The following is a 25,873-nucleotide window of genomic DNA, read 5'->3' as shown; positions in this document are numbered from 1 at the left end:
GTCATCAAAATGTCTTACCACTGCGCTTTCATCCATTTAAATGTACAACAAATGTTCAAATGGATATGCAATGTCAGATATTTTGTATTTTATTACAACAACGTGTTTTCACTAACCTTCATTTAATAGTGCAACCCAGCTTGCACATTATGGTCCCTTGGAAGTTGTGTTTTTGGTTTGACATTGGTTGTGAGAACAAAGCCATAAGTTTCCTGAATGGTAAAACTTAACGTGTTTTCTGAGAACAGAAGTGAAAGTTTTGCCTGTTCTAGGAATGTTTATTTTTAGGTTGCAGGGAGTAGAGGTTTTCTCAAATCCCGAAATTGAGATCTGAAGCGAATTGGATCCGTGAAATTCCCAATCGAGACCGACAAAAATCAATACCCAATCCGATTTGGATCCGAGGTGGACCAGATTCAGCCCAAAATATGTCCCAGATGAGGGAGAATTGGATCCAAATTGGGTCGAAAATGTAAAAAAAAAAAAGCTTTATTGCCACGAAAATTAGTAAAATTGTTTTGACTTGTCTGGCAGTGAACGTCAACAACCACGTCAACAAGCAGAACGGAGCTAGCATGCCGTGTTTTTGTTACGCTTACAAAGCTGTTCATTTTAGGCCATTCAAACAGACCCCATTTCAAAGAGAAGCGCTCATTAATCAGAACAACAGTTTTCAGCTGTGCTAACATAATTGCAAAAAGGTTTTCTGATGAACAATTAGCCTTTTAAAATGATAAACTTGGATTAGCTAACACAACGTGACATTGGAACACAGGAGTGATGGTTATTGATAATGGGCCTCTGTACACCTATGTAGATATTCTATTAAAAATGATATTTTAATGGACAAACAATGTCCTTTTCTTTCAAAAACAAGCACATTTCTAAGAGACCCTAACCTTTTGAACGGTAGTGTACATGGGGCGTGCCCACAAACTTGGCATTGTTTATTTTGAACGATCAACACACAGTAATCTCAGATCTTCTCTAGGCAAGATTTTGTTTTAATGTTAGTTTTTCACTACATTGCACATCATGCCCTTGTGATGTTCTGTGTCTGGCTGTGCTATCTTTCACCGTTCTACCTAACAGAGACTTACCCCAATGATGCCAGTGGCTTGTGGCTATCAAGAATTATGCTTGCGGTGACCAAAGATTATCAGAGGGATTTTCAAGCTGAACTGATGGGGAATCCATTTCTACAACTGCTGAGAAATGATGCGATACCATAGTTTTTTTCCTTCACAGCAAAATGGAATATTTGCGATTAAAGGTAACGTAACATTAGTTAGTATGCTAGCCTAGCTGGACTTGGTAAATTAGCTAACGTTACTGTCACATTGTATAATGATCGGAGACAGGCGCAGGAATACGAAAATCGTTTTTGGTATTTCTCTATCCAAAATAGCGTACGTCATGAACATGACGGGGACAAAGCCCAAAATAAACATGTGTATATATATATATATATATATATACAGGGGCGAAAATCTGAGATCAACCTTGGAGGGGACAATTACATTAAATTTTCTCAAGAGCAATTCCTGAGGGGGACACCAAAAGTAGTGCTGTAACACATAGCATACGTTGTTAAATGTATATTGAGGAACCATAATTCCTACAACTGGATAATTGATAGGTACAGTAGTTAACTGAAGGGTTTTCCCAACTTGTTCAAATGTTTAAATCATTATAATTCTACTACTAATAATAGTTATAGCAGTGCTCCTTACCAGTCCAGTATGTATGCAGGTATTCGTACTTACAACCAGCAATATCAAGAAAGGTCAGTAGGTGACAATGGTACTGTACACTGTATGGGTGTAGTTTTCATAAATACAATGAACATGGTGTGATCACATCTAAAAGAATCTCCATTGAGAACCATCACAAAGTTGGTCTCCGTATTGAATTGACCTTTTAATTTGACTTTGTGATACATTTATATAGTCATTAAATATGTGCACCTGGCCTGAGTCTACAATATCTTTGCAAGAACAAAAAGCTTAAAATAAGTACAGTTCTAAAAGTAAAATAACTACTTCAATGAAAAACCCAAATAAATCAAACAAAATATCCTTCAGTGTCTCAACTCTTCAAACAGCAGCTATGGACAAGTATGTCGCACAAAGTATGCCATTTTAAATAAAATAACATGAAATAAATCATTTGTCAGGCACACATATAACCATACTAAACAGGGGGAATGTGAACCAGGTGTGCGTAATGAGACAAGACAGTCCAGGGTTGGTGGTAATGATCCAGTTCAGTGACGCCTAGAAGGCGGGTGACGCAGACCTCCGAAGCTGGTGAACAGGATGAGCAGCAGTACCGGGGGAATCCATGACAGTTAATTTTATTTATTTATTTATACCTTTATTTATACAGGTGTTTTCTGTATTAAGAGAGACCTGGTCCAATAGCAGCAGAGGGAACAACGTTTTAGACAAAACAACTTACATACACTAACACAAGATTAAACAAAACTATAAACACACATACAGTACAACAAAAACATTGTACATTAAAAACACAAACGTCTTGACTAAAAACAGCTGGCCTAAAAACAATTACACTCTTCTATGTGTGATACATTAATCAAGTGTTTAAACTCCACCAACGAAACTAGATCATCACATTTTAAAATGTTCAGGAGAGAATTCCAGGACCACAGAGCTAAGTAACTAAAACTATTTCTACCATGTCCTGTTCTAATTTTTGGTACTGTTAGAAGCAAATCAGAATGGGACCGTAATTTATATTTATTTACTGACCTGACTAAAAAAGAACAGAGATAAAATGGCATTTTACCCAATATGGTCTTATAAATCAGTGTATACCAGTGAGATCAATAAGATCCCCAATGTTGTTGATATACAAAATGAACAACAGTGGGCCCAAAATAGAACCTTGCGGAACACCTGAGCACACCTCTATGGACTCAGATTTACAACCATCCGCCATTACACATTGTGTACGATTTGATAGGTCATTTATAAACCAATCTAGAGCATGACCAGTATTTCCACAACATTTTAACCTTTGCACTAATACAGCATGGTCCACGGTGTCAAAAGCCTTCGACAAATCAAATAAAACAGACACACAATGTAACTTCTTATCAAGAGCACAGTGGATGCCATTTAAAACCTTCAATGTTGCTGAAACAGTGCTGTGGCCAGACCTAAAACCTGATTGCATTCCATTTAAGTTGTTGTTTTCTTGGAAGTAGGCCTTTAGCTGCCTACTAACTAAGGACTCCAGTACCTTTGACAGTACAGACAATTTTGATATGGGTCGATAGTTGTCAAGTAACGAAGGATCTCCACCTTTTAGGAGAGGCAGTACAAAAGCAGATTTTCATAACTTGGGGATTTCCTTAACATCAAGCGTGAGGTTAAAAAATACATGTTAAGGGGGGAGCAATGATGTCTGCAGCTAGGTGTAGGAGGCGGGGGTCTAGTTCATCAGGGCCAGAGGATTTTTTAAAATCAATTTCTTTCAGGGCTTTACACACTTCTGAAACAGAGAAGGATGAAAAGGAGAACCTGGTGAAGGAGTGCACAGGGGTGTCAGGTAAATTTATAGGGGGCTCAATTATACCTTTGACCTTTTCAAATAAACTGCCTGCATCTAAAAAATGCATATTCAAGGCTTCAGAATGGAGGTTCTCTCAGTTACAATCTGTGTATCGACCAACAATTGTTTGGGAAGCTGTGTATCTTTTTTGCACTCCAAACCCTTCACTACTTGCCAAACTTTGGATGGATTATTTAAAATTTGTGATGTAGATTTCAGGTAGTGGTCTGCTTTCAATTTACGAATCATAGCCACACCCATATTTCAAAGATGTTTAAAAGCCTTCCAATCATCTGCCAAACCAGTCCCTCTTGCTTTAGCCCATATAGCGTTTCGTTCCCTTATGATTTCAGTAAGATCCTTAGTAAACCAAGGGTTCTCTCTGCCCTTAATCCTGAATTTTTTTAAAGGGGCATGCCTATTGCATACATCCTGTAATGCGTTGTGGAAGTAAGAAAAGGCTAGTTCAACATCAATGATTAATTCCATTCTATTACACTCAATGCTAGATACACCATGTAAAAAACCTTAAATATCAAACCGCTTCCAGTTTCTTTTTGTAATAACACGTGGAGATTTTTTAGGAATTTTACCATCTCTCACACAGGCAATAGCACATTTTTTGGGACTTTTGTTTTAGATTCCGTCTCTCATAGTTAAAGTGTACCTATGATAAAAAATTACAGACCTCTACATGCTTTGTAAGTAGGAAAACCTGCAAAATCGTCAGTGTATCAAATACTTGTTCTCCCCACTGTATATCAACAAATTGGCGAGGGCACTAGAACAGTCTGCAGCACCCAGCCTCAACCTACTAGAATCTGAAGTCAAATGTCTACTGTTTGCTGATGATCTGGTGCTTCTGTCCCCAACCAAGGAGGGCCTACAGCAGCACCTAGATCTTCTGCACCAATTCTGTTGGACCTGGGCCCTGACAGTAAATATCAGTAAGACAAAAAATAATGGTGTTCCAAAAAAGGTCCAGTTGCCAGGACCACAAATACAAATTCCATCTAGACACCGTTGCCCTAGGGCACACAAAAAAACTATACATACCTCGGCCTAAACATCAGCGCCACAGGTAACTTCCACAAAGCCTTGAACGAGCTGAGAGACAAGGCAAGAAGGGCTTTCTATCCCATCAAAAGGAACATAAAATTGAACACACCAATTAGGATCAGGCTAAAAATACTTGAATCAGTTATAGAACCCATTTCCCTTTATGGTTGTGAGGTCTGGGGTCCGTCCGCTCACCAACCAAGAATTCACAAAATGGGACAAACTGTCACGCTCGTCGGAAGAAGACCAAGGTGCAGCGTGGTCAGCGTACATTTTCTTTTATTTAGTAAAATGTTGCCAACAAAACAAGAAATAACAAAAACGACCGTGACGCTTACAAGGGCTATAGTGCCCCTAACAAAGACAACTTCCCACAATGACAAAAGGGAAAAAGGCTGCCTAAGTATGATACCCAATCAGAGACAACGATAGACAGCTGTCCCTGATTGAGAACCATAACCGGCCAACACATAGAAATACAAAAACATATAAATCAGAACATAGAATGCCCACCCCAAATCACACCCTGACCAAACCAAATAGAGACATAAAAAGTCTCTCTAAGGTCAGGGCATGACAACATGATTTTTCTCTCCCAGAGCTCACTGGGGGGAGTGAGCCTCCCCGGGGGGAGTGTCACCTGACAGTCCAACCGGCCTCACAACTGCAGACCACATGTAACCACACCAGCCCAAGATCTCCACGTCCGGCTTCTTCACCTGCGGGATTGTCTTAAAACAGCCACCGGACAGCTGATGTAACTGAGGAGCATTTTGGACTGTAATAAAGCCCTTTTGTGGGGATTTTTTCCCCTGATTGGCTGGGCCTGGCTAGCCAGTGGGTGGGCTTATACCCTCCCAGGCCCACACAAGGCTGCGCCCCTGCCCAGTCATGTGAAATCCATAGATTAGGGCCTAATGAATTTATTTAAATTGACTGATTCCTTAAATTAACTGTAACTCAGTAAAAAAAAAAAAATTGTCAAATGTAATATGTGATATTTGGCATTTCATTAGGATCCCCATTAGCTGTTGTGAAAGCAGCAGCTACTAATCCTGGGGTCCACACAAAACACAAACATGACATAATACAGAACATTAATAGAAAATAATAGCTCAAAGACAGAACTACATAAAGATAAAAACGGCACACATAGCCTACATATCAAGACATACACACAAAATATCTAGGTCAAATAAGGGACAGGCATTGTGCCTGTTAGCTGCTGTTTTATCTGGGGGGTATTCAAAACCATCTTTGCTGTTCATTTGAGCAATTTGAGATGGAAAGGAATTCCAAGCAATAATGGCTCTATATAACACTGTACACTTTCTTAAATTTGTTCTGGATTTGGGGACTATATACCCTTGGTGGCATGTCTGGAGGGGTAAGTATGTGTGTCAGAGGTGTGTGTAAGTTAATTATGCAAATAATTTGGAATTTTTAAAACATTCATGTTTCTTATAAAAAGAAGTGACACAGTCAGTCTCTCCTCAACTCTTAGCCAAGAGATACTGGCATGCATAGTATTTATATTAGCCCTCTGATTACAATGAAGAGCAAGACGTGACGCTCTGGTCTGGGCCAGCTGCAGCGTAACTATGTCTTTTTTTGTAGTACTTGACCTGGACAATAATCAACGTATGACAAAACTAGAGCCTGCAGGACTTGCTTTTTGGAGTGTGCTGTCAAAAAAACAGAGCATTATTATGGACAGACTTCTCCCCATCTTTACAACCATTGAATCTATATGTTTTGACTATGACAGTTTACAATCTAAGGTAACTCCAAGTAATTTAGTTTCCTCAACTTGTTCAACAGTCACACCATTCATTATCAGATTCAACTAGAGGTCTAGAGTTAAGGGAACGATTTGTACCAAATACAATGCTCATGAAAAGAGGAATTTGTGGCGGTGTTGAAGTAGGAAAATGTGATTATTTCAAGCCCTCAGACAATTTGCTATCTGAACACTACTGCAGTATTGCAAACACATTGGCCAAAATGGATGTATGGCCACCTAGTGGTATTAAAATGCAAGGGCAAGAGTAAAGTCCTCAGCAGCGGCATATTTGTTCAAAATAAGTTATATTTCATTATAATTATAATTAACAGGGAGAAAACAACACAGCGATTATAAGGTAAAACCAATCTAAAACAAGTGTAAATTCTATTTATAATTCCTTTATCCAAACGGATTACTCCTTTACACTACCGTTCAAAAGTTTTAAATTATAATTTTTTAACCTTTATTTAACTAGGCTGGTCACAAATTATTATTTACAATGACGGCCTACAGCAGCCAAACCTGGACGGCGTTCTGCATCAGATGACCTTGCCAATTGTGCGAAGCCCTATGGGACTCCCAATCACAGCTGGTTGTGATACAGCCTGGATTTGAACCAGAGTGTCTGTTATGACGCCTACAAGCGCTGAAATGCAGTGCCTTAGACCACTGCGCCACTCGGGAGCCCAAGAAACAACATAATAGTGAAGACATCAAAACTATGAAATAACACATATGGAATCATGTGTTAACCAAACAAGTGTTAAACAAATCAAAATATATTTCATATTTGAGATTCTTCAAATAGCCACCTTTTGCCTTGATGACAGCTTTGCACACTCTTGGCATTCTCTCAACCAGCTTCACCTGGAATACTTTTCCAACAGTCTTCAAGGAGTTCCCACATATGCTGAGCACTTGTTGGCTGCTTTTCCTTCACTCTGCGGTCCGACTCATCCCAAACCATCTCAATTGGGTTAAGGTCGTGGGATTGTGGAGGCCAGGTCATCTGATGCAGCCCTCCATAACTCTCCTTCTTGGTAAAATAGCCCTTACACAGCCTGGAGGTGTGTTGGGTCATTGTCATCTCTATGGGGTGCCACAGGGTTCACTTCTTGGGCCGACTCTCTTCTCTGTATACATGAATGATGTCGCTCTTGCTGCTGGTGAGTCTCTGATCCACCTCTACGCAGACGACACCATTCTGTATACTTCTGGCCCTTCTTTGGACACTGTGTTAACAACCCTCCAGACGAGCTTCAATGCCATACAACTCTCCTTCCGTGGCCTCCAACTGCTCTTAAATACAAGTTAAACCAAATGCATGCTCTTTAACCGATCGCTGCCTGCACCTGCCCGACCGTCCAGCATCACTACTCTGGACGGTTCTGAATTAGAATATGTGGACAACTACAAATACCTAGGTGTCTGGTTAGACTGTAAACTCTCTTTCCAGACTCACATCAAACATCTCCAATCCAAAGTTAAATCTAGAATTGGCTTCCTATTTCGCAACAAAGCATCCTTCACTCATGCTGCCAAACATACCCTCATAAAACTGACCATCCTACCGATCCTCGACTTCGGCGATGTCATTTACAAAATAGCCTCCAATACCCTACTCAATAAATTGGATGCAGTCTATCACAGTGCAATCCGTTTTGTCACCAAAGCCCCATATACTACTCACCACTGCGACCTGTACGCTCTCGTTGGCTGGCCCTCGCTTCATACTCGTCGCCAAACCCACTGGCTCCAGGTCACAAGACCCTGCTAGGTAAAGTTCCCCCTTATCTCAGCTCGCTGGTCACCATAGCAGCACCCACCTGTAGCACGCGCTCCAGCAGGTATATCTCTCTGGTCACCCCCAAAGCCAATTCCTCCTTTGGCCGCCTCTCCTTCCAGTTCTCTGCTGCCAATGACTGGAACGAATTACAAAAATCTCTGAAACTGGAAACACTTATCTCCCTCACTAGCTTTAAGCACCAGCTGTCAGAGCAGCTCACATATTACTGCACCTGTACATATCCCATCTATAGTTAAGCCCAAACAACTACCTCTTCCCCTACTGTATTTATTTATTTATTTATTTATTTATTTTGCTCCTTTGCACCCCATTATTTCTATTTCTACTTTGCACATTCTTCCACTGCAAATCTACCATTCCAGTGTTTTACTTGCTATATTGTATTTACTTTGTCACCATGGCCTTTTTTTGCCTTTACCTCCCTTATCTCACCTCATTTGCTCACATTGTATATAGACTTATTTTTCTACTGTATTATTGACTGTATGTTTGTTTTACTCCATGTGTAACTCTGTGTTGTTGTATGTGTCGAACTGCTTTGCTTTATCTTGACCAGGTCGCAATTGTAAATGAGAACTTGTTCTCAACTTGCCTACCTGCTTAAATAGAGGTGAAATAAAAAAATAAAAAATAAAAAATGGTTCTGTTGAAAAACAAATGATAGTCCCACTAAGCGCAAGCCAGATGGGATGGCATATTGCTGCAGAATGCTGTGGTAGCCATACTGGTTAAGTGTGCCTTGAATTCTAAATAAATCATAGACAGTGTCACCAGCAAAGCACCGCCACACCATAACACCTCCTCCATGCTTTGCGGTGGTAAATACACATGCGGAGATCATCTGTTTACCCACACCGCGTCTCACAAAGACCTGGCGGTTGGAAACAAAAATCTCCAATTTGGACCTCAGACCAAAGGACAAATTTCCACCGGCCTAATGTCCATTGCTCGTGTTTCTTGGCCCAAGCAAGTCTCTTCTTCTTGGTGTCCTTTTAGTAATGGTTTCTTTGCAGCAATTCGACTATGAAGGCTTGATTCACACAGTGTCCTCTGAACAGTTGATGTTGAGATGTCTCTGTTACGTGAACTCTGTGAAGCATTTATTTGGGCTGCAATTTTGCAGGCTGGTAACTCTAATGAACTTATCCTCTGCAGCAGAGGTAACTCTGGATCTTCCATTCCTGTGGCGGTCCTCATGAGAGCCAGTTCATCATAGCGCTTTATGGTTTTTGCAACTGCATTTGAAGAAACTTTCCACGTTTTTGAAATGTTCTGTAATGTCTGACCTTCATGCCTTAAAGTAATGATGGACTGTTTCTTTTTGCTTATTTGAGCTGTTCTTGCCATAATATGGACTTGGTCTTTTACCAAATAGGGCTATCTTCTGTATACCCTCTACCTTGTCACAACACAACTGATTGGCTCAAACGCATTAAGAAGGAACAAAAATTCCACAAATTAACTTTTAAGGCACACCTGTAAACTGAAATGCATTCCAGGTGACTACCTCATGAATCTGTTTGAGAGAAGGCCAAGAGTATGCAAAGTTGTCATCAAGGCAAAGGGTGGCTACTTTGAAGAATATAAAATATTACTCCAAATCTTAAAGACGTGTTCATTAAAAGTATATGCCTTTGCTCACTAAGATTTAACAGGACCTAATTAACTGGTCTACCCTACCAAACTCTCTTTTTTGGCAGAATGAATGTCCTTCCTCAATTCCAAAATATCCCCTGCAATCTATCTCAGTCGTTTTTTTCAGAAAATGAATGCCAATATATCTAAATATATCTGGAACAATAAGAAATCTAGAACCAAATTTACCAAACTAATTAAGCCGAAGGATTTAGGAGCAGTCTCTTCGCCAAATCTGAAACTATATTACTGGTCTGCTCAGATCAAACACATGATTAGTTGGTGCCTAGACAGACACCACTCACTTTGGGTTTGGATGGAATCAATAGCATGTCATCCAAGTGCATTAGCCTTATCTGACAATTATCTGACAGTACATAATACACTCATAGCTTTGGAAAGATGCAAGGACGTACTTGCAGATTCCAGACCATATATCACTCTGGTCACCGATTGCCCTTAATCCAGATCCCCCCCCCCCCCCCAAAAAAAAGGAGTATTGGACTTCTGGACTGGAAGACGAAGGGTATTGCTGACCTTACATCTTTATTTACTCAGGACACTCTTAAGTCGTTCCAACAGATAAAAACTGAGTTTGACTTACCCAACAAATCTTTTTTTAGGTACCTACAACTTAGACACTTCATAGAGAAAGAAGAAAGAAGAAAGTTGATGAACTATACAGACTACAGACACAGGAGGCAGATGGTTGGAGTCTTACAATGTTCATTAATCCAAAGGGGTAGGCAAGAGAATGGTCATGGACAGGCAAAAAGGTCAAAACCAGATCAGAGTCCAGGAGGTACAGAGTGGCAGACAGGCTCGTGGTCAAGGCAGGCAGAATGGTCAGGCAGGCGGGTACAAAGTCCAGTAACAGCCAAGGGTCAAAACCGGGAGGACTAGAAAAAGGAGAATGCCAAAAGCAGGAGAACAGGAAATCCGCTGGTTGACTTGGAAACATACAAGACAAACTGGCACAGAGAGACAGGAAACACAGGGATAAATACACTGGGGAAAATAAGCGACACCTGGAGGGGGTGGAGACAAGGACAGGTAAAACAGATCAGGGCATGACAGTTTTCAAATGACTGAAGTTGAAATACTATTTACGAATCCTACTGTTCGGAGAGGTTTATTCTCCGACATATATTCTATTTTATTGAACAGATGTGCCTCATCCTATGATGCGTTGAGAGATGTTTGGGAGAGAGACATTGGACATGCATTCTATCTGCGAAAGGATCTACCCCAAATGCACCTCCATAAACATCCAATAACTATATTTCAATTTTTTAATAGAACCTACTTTATACCTGTCTACCTTCACAGAATGTTTTCCATCATTTATGTTTCAAATGTAAACAGGATACTGGCACCTTCATGCACGTTTTTTGGTAATGTAGCAGAATCCAGTCTTATTGAAATTATATTCATTTACACATCCAGAAGATCTTGGGTAGACAATTTGCTTTTTCACCTTATATTCGCTCTACTTTGATTGTAACGTTGTGTTTTGATTCTGAACATCTGTTCAATACCTTTGTTTCCTTAGCCAAAACAATAATTGTAACTATGGTCCACACCTGAAGTACCATCTGCGAGAATGCGGCTTTCTCAAGCTTCTGCTATTCTACCCGTAAAGAAACTTAACTTTTATTTACACCAGAAATCTGATATATTTAGGATAATCTGGTCTCCATTGTGGTCCTATGTAGAAAACCTATCAGTTGGTGTAGCACTTGTGAGGCACAGCTCAGCATACATTTAAATAATTGGCAAATAATTGTATTTTTATTTTACTGGAGTGATGGTACAGTGACAGCATCTGATGGTCATGGTGCTTTCAAGACTGTCACGCCTGCTCCCGCTCCCCCTCTCTGGCGCTCGAGGGCACCAGGTTGCCTATCATTACGCACGCCTGTCACCATCGTTACGTGCATCAGTGCTTCTTTGAACTCACCTGGACTCCTTCACGTTTTTGATTGCCTCTCTTATATCTGTCTATTCCTCAGTTTCGTCCCCGTGTGAGCATTATTGTTATGTTTCCTTGTCCAGACGCTGTCCTTGTTTCGTTTCATGTCCATTATTCATTAAATGTTCCCTCCCTGTCCTCACAAAGACAACTCGGAATAAAGCAAGATCAAATCATGACATCAGTTATTTTCAAGTCGGAAAGTCGGAGCTCTAGAAAGATGCCCAAGTTTCCAACTTGGAATTCCAAGATGGATGACCGTTCAAAAGGATTTTTCCCAGTCTGATCAAATTTTTTTCTGAGTTCCCAGTTGTCTTGAACTCACTGAAGTCAGCTATTTCCGAGTTCCCAGTTGTTTTGACCATGGCATTATTCTCAGCTGTGAGACTGACCAGAGGGGACACCTTCTTCCACCTGATGGCGAAACTCAAGTTAAGTCAGCATTTGCCTCATGCACAAATTCATGTTGTTCCTATGACCAGAGAAAGTGAAATATGAATTGATAATTTATATGAAAATAGACATGACGAGCTGCTAATAATAATAAAAACAGAAGGCTTTCAATACACTTGTCTACTCATTCATTGCAGCTGTAGCGCGAGTGGAACTAGGGAGAAGCTAGTTCTGTTTTGTGATAGTGTTGAAAAAAAGTGTTGACAGTGCAGAATAAAAGCTTAGGCATGAACTCATTCATAAAAACAGCAGCTCTGCAGTATTCTTTGACAGTTTCTCTGGTCATTGTTTTAAAAGTTACAAAATATCAGGCTAGTATTAAACTTTACTGTGGCCGTGGTCCCTGTAGGCACGGTGATTTGTGCTATCCGATTGGCCAGTGCAGTAGACACACTCGATTTAGCCACAGATCTGCCAAGTAGGCAGAGTTTGTCTTACAGACAAATGAAATGGTTCAGAATGGGAATTTTAGCATTAAAAGACTCCAAAAAATGGCCAATAATATCAGGTCTAGTACCATCGTTGGGCCGCGGGTGTGAAAGATTCAGCAGACTGCTGGCATTACACATCTGGCTAAAAGACTACTGTATCTCTGCTGGAGTCACTTTTATTGATAACTTTGACAACTTCTGGAAACAGAAGATACTCTATAGGAATGATTGAGTCCATCCAAATCATCTTGGCTCCTGGACATCTTGGCATTTCAAGGCTGCGTTGAAACAATGACTGGTAAATGATCCAAGACCAGCTCAGTTATTAATCCCTACCATTGTGACAATGAGTCTTCATAATGCTGCATCAAATGTACAGTACATGATCTTAGGGGCATTAGCAAACACAATGTAAGTAATTTAATTTATGTACCCCCAATTGCACCAAATATATCTGTTTATCCTACAGTTATTGTAAGCAATAATCATGAGCCTATAAAACAGAGTTACACTGTTAGCACTGAGGCAGTGTGTAATAGTAGGAAGACCACTTTATACAGCTCACCCTGCACTATCAGCTCCATTGTAAATAACATGAGTAAGTCTACCTCTGATAAGCTTCCCAGTAGAGCATTAAAAACAATCAAGCAACCCAGAAAAGTGCTAAAAATAGCCCATATTAACATATGTAGCCTAAGAAACAAGGTCCATGAAGTCAATAACTTGCTGGTAACAGATTTATATTCTGACTATCTCTGAAACTTACTTAGATAATACCTTTGATGATACATTGGTAGCAATACATGGTTAAAACATCTTCCAAAAAGCGGTTTTCGCTGACTATATTCAGAACCACATTCCTGTAAAGCTTAGAGACGATCTAATGTTAAATACTGTTGTCACGTTCCTGACCTGTTTTCCTTTGTCTTGTATTTATTTTAGTTGGTCAGGGCGTGAGTTGGGTGGGTTTGTCTATGGTTGATTTTCTATGTTGGGATTTTTGTGTTAGGCCTGGTATGATTCTCAATCAGAGGCAGCTGTCAATCGTTGTCCCTGATTGAGAATCATACTTAAGCAGCCTGGGTTTCATGGGTGTTTGTTTCCGTGTTTGTGTTTTTCACCACATGGTACTGTATCTGTTTTCTGCACTTCGTTTATTTTTTTTTGTATTTTCAGCGTTTCCGTTATAATAAATCATTCATCATGAACACTAACCACTCCGCGCATTGGTCCGATCCTTCTCGCCTCTCCTAGTCCGAGGAGGAGGAATATGACGATAGCCGTTACAACTGTTGAAGTAATATGGCTACAGCCTCACCTGAAGCCCATTCTGTGGGAAGCTGCTCTAGACCACCAAGTGCTAACAGTCAGTATCTGGATAATATGTGTGAAATGCTTGATAATGTATGTGATATCATGTCACGCCCTGGCCTTAGTATTTGTTTTATTTATTATTTTAGTTAGGTCAGGGTGTGACATGGGGTATGTGTGTATTTTGGGGTATTATATGGTAGAGGGGGTGTTGGTTGTAGTTCATGGTTTTGTGTTGAGTGTATGTGTCTAGCTGTGTCTATGTTGGGTGTAGTTGTTTAGGAAAGTCTATGGTGGCCGGAATGGGTTCTCAATTAGACAGCTGATTTCTGTTGTCTCTAATTGGGAGCCATATTTAAGGCTGCCATAGGCTTTAGCTGTTTGTGGGTCATTGTTTATGTATATGTCGACGTAAGTAGTTTGTGTGCACTTACCTTTGAAGTTTCACGATCGTTTGTTGGTTTGTTAGTGTTGTATAAGTGTTTGGTGATCATCTTCGTCTTGGGAAATAAAGAAGATGTATTCAAATCATGTTGCGCCTTGGTCCTCTCGTTCATGTCAACGCGATCGTGACATACCAACAGAGAAGTATATTTTCTGTGTGATTTAAATATTAACTGGCTATCATCAAGCTGCCCACTCAGGAAAACATTTCAAACTGTAACCAGTGCCTGCAACCTGGAGAAGGTTGTCAGTCAACCTACCAGGGTATTTACAAACAGCACAGGAATTAAATTATCATGTATTGATCACATTTTTACTAACGCTGCAGATATTTGCTTTAAAGCAGTATCCCAATCCATAGGATGTAGTGATCACAATATAATAGCCATATCTAGGAAAACCAAAGTTTCAAAGGCTGGGCCTAATATAGCATATAAGAGGTCATACAAGAAGTAGTGATTCATATGATGATGATGTAAAGAATATTTGCTGGTCTGTGGTGTGTAATCAGGAGCAACCAGACGCTGCACTTGACGCATTTATGAAACTACTTATTCCAGTTACTAATAAGCACACACCCATTAAGAAAATTACTGTAAAAACGCTATTGAAAAATTGCATGGTTGAGAGGGATGAGGCAAAAAGTATGGCAATTAAGTCTGGCAGCCCAACTGATTGGCAAACGTACTGCAAATTAAGAAATCATGTGACTAAACTAAATAAAAATAAAAAATAAACTATACTATGAAACAAAGATAAAGAATGATAGATAAAAAGATTTGGGGAACCTTAAATTACATTTTGGGGGAAAAAGCTCGGCTCCTTCATTTATTGAATAAGATGGCTCATTCATCACAAAGCCCACTGATATTGCAAACTACTTTAATGACTTTTTCATTGGCAAGATAAGCAAACTTAGGGATGACATGCCAGGAGCAAACCCTGACACTACACATTGAAGTATATCGGACCAAATTATGAAAGACAAGAATTGTGCTTTTGAATTACGTAAAGTCAGTGTGGAAGAGGTGAAAAAATAATTGTTGTCTATCAACAACGACAAGCCACCAGGGTCTGACAATCTAGATGGAAAATTACGGAGGATAATTACAGACGATTTTGCCACTCATATTTGTCACATCTTCAATTTAAGCCTACTAGACAGCGTGTGCCCTCAGGCCTGGAGGGAAGCTAAAGTCATTCCGCTAACCAAGAATAATAAAGCCCCCTTTACTGGCTCAAATAGCCGACCAATCACTCTGTTACCAACCCTTAGTAAACCTCTGGAAAAAAATGTGTTTGACCAGATACAATGCTATTTTACAGTAAACATGAGAGGTATTGACATGTTGAATGCACCGAGCTGTCTGTCTAAACTACTGGCACACAGCTTGGACACCCATGCATACCCCACAAGACATGCCACAAGAGGTCTCTTCACAGTCCCCAAGTCCAGAACAGACTATGGGAGGCACACAGTACTACATAGAGTCATGACTACATGGAACTCTATTCCATATCAAGTAACTGACGCAAGCAGTAAAATTAGATTTAAAAAACAGATAAAAAAACACCTTATGGAACAGCGGGAACTGTGAAGCAACACAAAGACTGGCACAGGAACATACACACACACACATGCACCCGATAACATACGCACTATACATACACATGGATTTAGTACTGTAGATATGTGGTAGTGGTGGAATAGGGGCCTGAGGGCACACAGTGGTTGTGAAATCTATTCTAATGTTTTAAAATTGTATAAACTGCCTTAATTTTGCTGGACCCCAGGGAGAGTAGCTACTACTTTGGCAGCAGCTAATGGGGATGCATAATAAATACAAATACCCTGATGCACAGAGCTTCAAAATCAAGTGCCCCTATCTCCAACAGTGCAATACAAAAATAAAAAATAAAAAGGAGCAAGCCTTTATAGTTGGTTTTTCAGAAATATTTGGTGATCGAATAGGAATGACTGGATGGTGACCACTGCTGTAGACCATTCCACAAGGAAGTGGAGATGGAAGGGATCTCCAGAGTTAGCCATCTCTGAGACAGTGTCTGATAGGTTGTAATTCTGTAGGTTATCAGAGAAGTGTTTTGTAAAACCCATGAATAACTTCGTAAAACCCACAACCTTCTGATTGGTGGTGTTAAAATGATTTTAATTTTTCAGATTTTTAAGACCTGGAACGTTCTAATCTTGTCGCTGGAAAGTTTACTTTAGATTTTCGTCTGTGTGTTGGTTGGTCTGTGAAGTGCTGCTTCTGCAGCTCAGGTGTGCATAATGTAGTGTACCCAAGCACTATAGGGTCTCTGTTTAGAGTCTTTAGATATCCTTTTATATCATGATGCCACAACTTAATGGTACATTTCCACTCCCTGTAAGCACTCCATTGTTACCCTGGTGAAGTATAATCTTACACTCCAAATGTGCAATAAAGATTTGTTGATGCATGATGCTACAGTATAGCATGTTTCCACTTCCTGTGAGCAGTGTTTGTTTGTTGCCAACCTAGAACCGGTAACGAGCTCTAGCTCCAACAGATGTCTAAAAACTTTTGACAACTTCCGACACTGCTTTCTAAGTTTTGAGTTTGTGCAATAAACTACTTGAGGGAACTGCTACTTGTAGGAAACGTCTGTCCACTAACTAACCACAGGTTGTTTCACAGTGTTCCGTTATTTCCTTCATATACTTTGAGTTCCAACCAGTCTTTCAGTCGAGGTTTCTTTGATCTCTCTGTGAAACTGCGAATGTGCAGACCGTTGACGAGCAGGTGGTATGGCCTCAACCAATCAAGAGCAAAATAAGTAGGTCTCTGAGTGGTTCTTACTCTAGCACACGTTCTGTACCAACTGAGAACTTTAAAGTAACTTTACATGTCTCTTAGGATTTTAGCCAAATTAAATACTAATTCTGAGAGTTGTGTGCGCATCATATTTTAGCTTTATTAGTTGTGGATCATGTCATTTAGAGTGATAGATGGATCAAAATTATTACATTGTTGGGGGGAAATGGTATCTTGTAGAAAGGAAAGAGTTGTGGTTTTGGCACTTGTGAACTGCTTAGTTCTGCAGTGGGTGTTTTCCTCCATCGGACAGGAAGACATGACAGGGAATGTGAGTGTTTGTGTGAGTGTGCATGCGTACTTGCATTCATGATCAGCTAGTGTGTCTGAAAGACATACAGACATACCGGTACACAGAGTCTTTGGCTAGAGGGTGTAGGTCTGCCTGTTCACAATGCTGTTACAACAAGCTTTCTCTCTCCTAACCACCCTCACCCTCTCTACCGGTGAGTATTTCTGTCTTATTGTTGCATTTTGGTTGGTGCATCTATTAGTTGTACAGTTCTACAATGATTCATTGTATAAAATTGTAAGTTACAGTAGTATTTCAGGGTGATTAGTCCATTCAGTGGTTTAGTTGTCTGAATCAACATACTGTAACAATTGAAAACCAGTTATTTATTGACCAGTCAATGTAGATATGAATATTATATTGTAACAGCTATTTGGGTTTGCTTTGTTTCAGTAGCGGTCGGTGCTGTTTTTTATGAGGATGGCCTTATTTCTATTACAGCATATTGGATGACTGTCATTCATATTCCATTCACCCAGCTCAATGTAACACCGATATGTTTATGCTACTACATGATACAAAAATGTCCCCTATACCCATCATGAGGTTGCTTCCATCTGTCACGTTCGCTGGAATAATTATCGAACCAAACTGCAGCGCGATATGGTTTCCACATAATATTTATTTGAAAACGCACAAAACAACAAAGAAAGAAGCAAACAACGAACCGTTACTACAGAGGTGCTACGTGCACTAACTCAAAACAATATCCCATAAAACACAGGTGGAAAAAATGCTACTTAAATATGATCCCCAATTAGAGACAACGATAGCCAGCTGCCTCTAATTGGGAATCAAACCAAACACCAACATAGAAAAACGAAACTAGAACCCCACATAGAAAATAATAACTAGAAAAACCCCCCAGTCACGCCCTGACCTACTATACCATAGAAAAGCAAAGGCTCTCTATGGTCTGGGCGTGACACCATCTAGCCTATGAATTCAAGTTTACAACGTAGGTGCACAGGTTGTGAGAAAAATTTGAGTAATCAAGGTGACCGACAATTCAATACCGCTTTGCACACTCTTGCCTGCATCTAGCTTATCTACGGTGTAATCAATAGTACAAACAGTTGTAAACGAGAGTTTGTATTGGACAAATTGAGGTACTGTATGTTTATCCCCATTCCGTTTGCTTCCGTTTAAGAAACGTTTTTCAACAGAATCGTCGGAATGAATACACCCCTGATCACCTGCACACACAGTTCACTTTCAATACAGCGACATACAAACAGCATGATCACTTTTATCATTGTATAATTTTCCCTTCGCTTGTGGACTTCAGTGCACAACAAAACAGCTCTCTGTGAGCAGGCGAAAAAAACTTTCCAAGCCAAACCTTCATACCATAAGCGCTCAACTCTACACACAGCCTACTTCATTGTCACCATATTAGCTAATGTCATAGTCAACATAGCTTAAAAAATGAATGTGTTAGTAAACCCCTTCCTCTGAGGAGCCTTGGTTTGCTTTGGTTGCATTAATCTGGAACATCAACTTTGAACCACTTCCTATAGCTATTTTCAGTACTGGAAGTACGTAAATAGTATGGCCTAATATGGCATGATCTTAATATGGGATGAACTCAAGTTGTTATTACCATTATTTGTATTTTTGTTCATTTCCTCTACTCTCACATAGTATCATGAGTGTACAGTATCCTGAATATGAGTGAGCACATAACCTGTGTCCTATTTTATTGTGTTAACTTTGGATTGAAAAAAAATACTGTTTGATCCCGCAGGTGTTAAGGAGATCGTTAGAGCAACCAAAGGCAGTCCTTCCCACCTTCCTTGTCCCTCACCCTTTGGATTTGATGGCAAAGTTGTTTTTAAATGGACGAAAATTGGAAGTCCTGGCATTATTTGCGAATACAATGTGAATAGAGAAATCAGTTCAGTCGTATCCTGTAAATCTCAATTCAAGGTAATTGGAAAACCTCCTAAACTGTATGTTACAGAACCAAAGAGCACTGACTCTGGTCTATATACCTGCTTAATATCAAGAGTCATACCACCACCAACCATTGAGAAATCCTCCAATGTCGATCTTCAAGTTACAGGTAATTTATCTCGTTGAAGATATCACTTTATAAACACGTGTTTACTGTTTTTTATGTCTCTAAATCAAAGCATACAGTAGGATATTAGAATTGCATTTACAGTCTTTTCACTGTCGTTCTAGTTTGTGCTATTCTCTTCTGCAGTGCTTCCAGGTCTAGTCCTAGAGAGGCAGAACAGCAGTGATCCTGGCTGCATCCAGCTTCTCTGTACTTTGGAGGGCCTTGACGCCCAGGACGTCAACTTCACTTGGACCCGACAAGGTCAGGATTCACCGGAGACACCGTTGACCAACCACAGCCTCTCTAAACAGAGCAGCTTTCTGACATTGTGCCAATCAGTGTGGAGAGAGGGTGACACGATCACCTGCAATGTCAGACTCTTAGCCAATAACACCAACCTGAGCATCAGACATCCCAAAAGGGAACTAGGTGGGTGACATTCAAACATAATCAATGCACTGTTAAGTAGTGCAGTCTACTTTTAATAGTAATTAACTTCTGCTTTTGTTATTTGTCTCCCTCTAATTCATTGGTTGACTGTTAAGTGTAACCTGACAAGATTCATAGAAAAACTGTGATAAACAGATAGTGAACAGTGGGGTTAGCTCCATCAGGTTGTTATTTTGCCCCAAGCTTCACAATCACATATGGCAGGCTGGACACTTTGATTGATGACACTATCTATAACGGTAAATCTCTGACCCTTGATGGTCTTGTTGTTTCAGAGACCTACTATGAGAAGAACCTTCTGACTATCATCTGTGTCAGCACATCCATCGGGGTTGTGGCCATCGCAGCTGTCACCATAAGTATTTACAAATGTAAGTCTTGTAGTCTATAGTGATTTTTTGGTTCAGTGCTTTCTTAAGCTTACACAATTTATACATATTTTTCTATTTACACAAAAGGCCGTGTAAGTTCCGTGGTCAATGGCTTTATTCACAGGCTTGAACATTTGAGGTAACTCTCAAGTCACTCTGGTCTTGTAACCAGTTCACTTTAAATTGTGGTTTGTTGTTTGGATTCACTGGAATCCGGAACAAAGAAAGCAGAAGTGGACCATTAATTACAGACAAAATCTTGGCCACAGCGTCACCTTACATTTCAAAGTGATATTTCCTCTCATTGGAGAAAAATTCAGCCCCCTCATACTCAAAGAGGAAATGAAAATACCTTCCCACCACCCCTGCTGTTGACGCCTTTGCCTGCTGTCTTGTGTTGACATCCTGGCTTGTAGGCTACCAATTTATGGACTAAACCACGAATCACATCAGCTTCCATTTTAGGACTCATTATATTATTATATTACATTATATTATAATTTGATGCTATAGTTGTCTTTCTTTTACCACCACACAATGATAAGTCTGTGTGAATTTTGCACAGCTTAGTTTACAACTGTTTCAGCATATCGAACACAAATCTTGAAGGTTTAAGACTGTATAGTCTAAACTGTCTTTTGTGTTTGTGATATAACGGGGATTCCATGCAGGGCATGCAACTACAGGTGAGTCATTTTCATTTCCACTAGTCAGCATATGGACTCTGTGAGGTCTCTGCATAGACCTACAGTTCCTTCAGAAAGTATTCATACTCCTTGACTTTTTCCACATTTTGTTGTGTTACAGCCTGAATTTAAAATGGATTAAATTGAGATTGTGTGTCACTGATCTACACACAATACCTGATAATGTAAAAGTGGAATTATGTTTACAGACATGATTACAAATTAATAAAAAATGAAAAGCTGAAAGGTCTTGAGTCAATAAGTGTTCAACTCCTTTGTTATGGAGTAAAAATGTGCTTAAAGAAATAGGGGGCGCCATTTCCACTTTGGGGAAAAAATCGTGCCCAAATTAAAACGGCCTCGTACTCTGTTCTAGATCATACGATATGCATATTATTACTATTGGATAGAAAACACTCTGAAGTTTCTAAAACTTTTTGAATTATATCTGAGTAAAACAGAACTCATTTGGCAGCAAACTTCCAAACAGGAAGTGAAAATTCTGAAAAAGGGTCTCTGTGTAAGGCCTTGCCTATTCAATTGCCTTTTATTCATGGATCTGTATGTACTTCATACACCTTCCACTAGATGTCAACAGGTAGTAGAATGTTGAATGGGGTGTCTAGCTTGATGTGAGACCGAATGAGAGCTTTTGGAGTGACAGGTCCACCATATTGGCAGTATTTTGCTGCGCACCAGAGAGCACCATATTGTTTTCTGCAATGCGTTAGGTAGACACGACGAAATGCTCCGTCTTGGACGTTATTGGATACATATGAGAAAAACATCATGAAGATGGATCTTCAACTGAGTTTGACCAATTTTTCGTTCCATGCGCCAAGAGTTCATGGACATGTGCGCTCCACCATGCTAGCCAAAGTTGCTAATTCGACAGAAGAAATGGACATTCTAAAACAAAACAACGATTTATTGTGGAACTAGGACTCCTTGCACTAGATTCTGATGGAAGATCATCCAAGGTAAGATAATATTTATAATGTTATTTCGTATTTTTGTGGAATATGTTGGCTCCAACATGGCGTAGAATGGCTGGGCATTGTCTCAGATTATTGCATGCTGTACTTTGTACTAAAGTTATTTTTTAAAATCTAACACAGCGGTTGCATTAAGAACCAGTGTATCTTTCATTTGCTGTACAACATGTATTTTTTAGCAAAGTTTATGATGAGGTTTTTGGTTAGATTACGTGACTGTCTAAAATTTCTCCGGACAATTTGGTGCATTTTGGCGCCATATTCACAATGTAAAACCAGGATTTATAGCTATAAATATGCACATTTTCGAACAAAACATAAATATATTGTATAACATGATGTTATAAGACTGTCATCTGATGAAGTTGTTCAAAGGTTAGCGATTAATTTTATCTCTATTTGTGGGTTTTGTGAAAGCTACCTTTGCGGTGGAAAAATGGCGGTGTGTTTTTGGATATTGTGGTGAGCTAACATAAATATATGTTGTGTTTTCGCTGTAAAACACTTAAAAAATCGGAAATATTGGCTGGATTCACAAGATGTTTATCTTTCATTTGCTGTATTGGACTTGTGATTTCATGAAATTATATTATATGATATCCCTGTGGCGCTAAGCTAGGCTATCTTAGTCAGCTTTTTTGATGAGAATGATCCCGGATCCGGGGGGGGTCCGTAGAGGTTTTAACAAGTCACATAATAAGTTGCATTGACTCTGTATGCAATAATAGTGTTTAACATGATACACACATACAATTATCTGTAAGGTCCCTCAGTCGAGTAGTGAATTTCTAGCACAGATTCAACCACAAAGACCAGGGAGGTTTTCCAATGGTTCGCAAAGAAGGGCACCTATTGGTTGATGTGTAAAACAAAAAAAAGACATTGACTATCCTTTTGAGCATGGTGCAGTTTTTAATTACACTTTGGATGGTGAATCAATACACACAGTCATTACAAATATACAGCGACCCTTCCTAAGTTGTCAGAGAGGAAAGAAACCACTCAAGAATTTCACCATGATTTTAAAACAGTTACAGTGTTGAAAGGCTGTTAGAGGACAAAACTAAGAATGCATCAACAATGTTGTAGTTACTCCACAATATTAACATAAATGAGTAAAAAGAAGGAAGCCTATATAGAATACAAATATTCCAAAAAGTAATACTGACAAAAGAAATTGCTAAGAAATAAACTTTTGGTCTTGAATACAAAGCGTTATGTTTGTGGCAAATCCAACACAACACATCACTGAGTACCACTCTTCATATTTTCAAGCATGGTGATGGCTGCATCATATGTGTAGGCCTGTCATCGGCAAGGACTAGGATGATTTTTAGAATAAAATGAAAGGGAATAGAGCTAAGCACAGGCAAAATCCTAGAGGAAAACTTGGTTCAGTCTGCTTTCCAACAAACACTGGGAGACAAACTCACCTTTCAGCAGGACGAATACTTTCTGAACGCACTGTACAGTAAATACAGTATTTCCATACTATGAGGTTGGAATAATACTGTGAAATTGTGAAAATTATTATAATGCCCTTTTAGTGCAAGAGTTGAAATATCAGCCTGTTTTGGTGGAATGGAGTTTTGGCCTGACTGGTGACATCACCAGGCGTTAAATTAATTAATAGACCAATAAGAAAGGGAGTTTCAAACCTCTCTGCCAATAACAGCTAGTTTTCAGTTTTCCCTTCAGACCACTCCCAGACAGTCTTAGCAAAATTGTTGCTTGAGAAATTGCTCTTTGCTAGGAAGCTATTTTTTGTTTATTTTTGACCATTATAATATAAATCAATCACAGTAATGTTCTTAATTTTTACCCGGAAATTATTTGATATTGGACCTTTAACCTTTAACATGACAAAATGTTATTTTCCATTCACCACATATCAAAATGATGAATCACTTCTAGACTTAGATAAGCGCATTGAAGTTGCTGTGTGTCACACCGGCACTATTTTTGGCAAAATGTTTTGATTTAAGAGGGTTTTAAGTAGCCTTTCATGTCCCCGGAACACCAGTTGCCCAATCCTTCTCTAGAAAACAAAATGGGTGGCCCTGAGCTCAGCACAGCTGAAACTTGTCATACAACACAACAGAGGTGTGAAAAATGAAGCTAAATTGAGAGTCACCAATGTTTTTCAAGGGTAGTAAGGTATCAATCAGCCCACATGCAAAATGCTATTTAGTGTGTGCTTTATTTAATATGTTGCATGATCGTCTAAAAACATATGGATACAAATACATTTATGGTGTTACAGCTCTGTTACAGCTCTGTTTAAAAACTGTAATTTAATTTGATTAATCTGTGCTATTTTGCACCACAAAAATGTTGCCTGTGATGCCAAACACCTCAATAAGTATTTTGTAACTTAGTAGTAGGCAACTATTCAGCATAAGAGTCAACACAAAATGTGATTAGTTGATTGGCCTTCTCCCCATGCAGGTCGACAGAGGACCAATGATAAAGGTGATTCCGTGTCATACAACAACAAGGTGTACGAGAACTTCAGTTTCAGCACACAAACCCAACAGAGACAGACGACCACTGCATCCATCCAGGAACAATGCATTTATGAGATCTAGACAATCTTAATCGCACTCTGACATCCTTGTTCCTCTTTTCATCCCAGTTCATAGATGTGACATTATGACATTGTCAGCAGTAAGATTTTAGCTTGATTTCCAAAAAGACAAGGCCTGTAGCTTTCAAATTATATGTCAATTTCTATTTTCTGATTATTATTTTGGGGGGTTCAGAGTTTAACAGGTTAAAATATATCTGACAATCACCCAAAAACTCTTTCCAAACATTTACTCTAGGCATACATTGGGTGGTTGTCATTGATATCATTAAATTGTATATAACGTTTTCCTCTTGCGGTCCTTTTTAATGTGATATAAAACCTTACTTTGCATGTGTGAATCACTCTGGATAAGAGTGTTTGGGCCAATGACTACTGGTAAATGAATGTAATGTCCTCAACACCTGCTTGGGATTTATTTTGTATGAGATTTGCATGTTCTGAATTTTCTAACTTGGAGATGAATAAAGTCAAACCTAAAATATCAATCCTGTGGACATTCATTGCTAAATGAACATGTAGGAAACTGATTTAATGTACTGGTTATCTGCGTTGCACCTGCAGATTCATGACTTTTCTTGACTTGTTCAGTTATTACGAGTACACATGGATTGTTCCAGAAAAGGTTGAACAACTCTGAGTTCCTGTTTTAGTGCCAACATTGCTGTCAATGCTGTGGTCTGCTTTCACGAGACTGGAAACAGCTATGGCGCAGCCTGTCATGGAAATTGCAAGATTATGTTATAATGCGTGTATTGCATTATAATGGTTGTTTTATCTGACAGAATAGAGTATTCTATTAACTATTGTGTGTGTGTTCTACTGAGGATGGGCCTCTATGAGATAACACTGACAGAGGAGATTTACTATGTCTTTGGGTGATTAAACCAGGCCACAAATGTGCATGTGTCAGCATATGGTCTCACAAGGGGTCTGAGGATCTCATCTCGGTACCTAATGGCAGTCAGGCTACCTCTGGCGAGCACATGGAGGGCTGTGCGGCCCCACAAAGAAATGCCACCCCACACCATGACTGACCCACCGCCAAACCGGTCATGCTGGAAGATGTTGCAGGCAGCAGAACGTTCTCATCGG

General features: G+C 39.5%; 1 protein-coding gene across 4 annotated transcripts; it reads left to right on the top strand.

Moving 5' to 3' along the window:
- Positions 1-902: 902 nt before the first annotated feature.
- Positions 903-25,266, top strand: LOC129868115 (uncharacterized). 4 transcript variants are annotated; one of them, XM_055941764.1, is made up of 5 exons: positions 903-1,273; positions 19,372-19,689; positions 19,834-19,950; positions 20,415-20,510; positions 24,640-25,266. In XM_055941764.1, exons 1-5 carry the CDS (start codon positions 1,216-1,218, stop codon positions 24,777-24,779), a joined length of 729 nt encoding a protein of 242 aa, XP_055797739.1. In that variant the 5' UTR covers positions 903-1,215; the 3' UTR covers positions 24,780-25,266. The 4 variants fall into 4 exon arrangements, with proteins under 4 accessions (XP_055797739.1, XP_055797737.1, XP_055797740.1 ...); XM_055941762.1 differs by having other exon boundaries at positions 908-1,273; positions 19,834-20,118; XM_055941765.1 differs by having other exon boundaries at positions 911-1,273; positions 19,588-19,689; positions 19,834-20,118.
- The last annotated feature ends 607 nt before the right edge of the window (positions 25,267-25,873 follow it).

This window comes from Salvelinus fontinalis, chromosome 13 (genome assembly GCF_029448725.1).
Source record: "Salvelinus fontinalis isolate EN_2023a chromosome 13, ASM2944872v1, whole genome shotgun sequence".
NCBI classification, from domain to species: domain Eukaryota; kingdom Metazoa; phylum Chordata; class Actinopteri; order Salmoniformes; family Salmonidae; genus Salvelinus; species Salvelinus fontinalis.
This window is presented reverse-complemented; position numbering and strand designations above follow the sequence as displayed.

Coding starts and splice junctions, on each gene's coding strand:
- LOC129868115 (XM_055941762.1), top strand. CDS start 1,216: ATGATGCGATACCATAGTTTTTTTCCTTCACAGCAAAATGGAATATTT. Junction 1,274..19,371: donor TGGAATATTTGCGATTAAAG/GTAACGTAACAT, acceptor TTGATCCCGCAG/GTGTTAAGGAGATCGTTAGA. Junction 20,119..20,414: donor ACATCCCAAAAGGGAACTAG/GTGGGTGACATT, acceptor TTGTTGTTTCAG/AGACCTACTATGAGAAGAAC.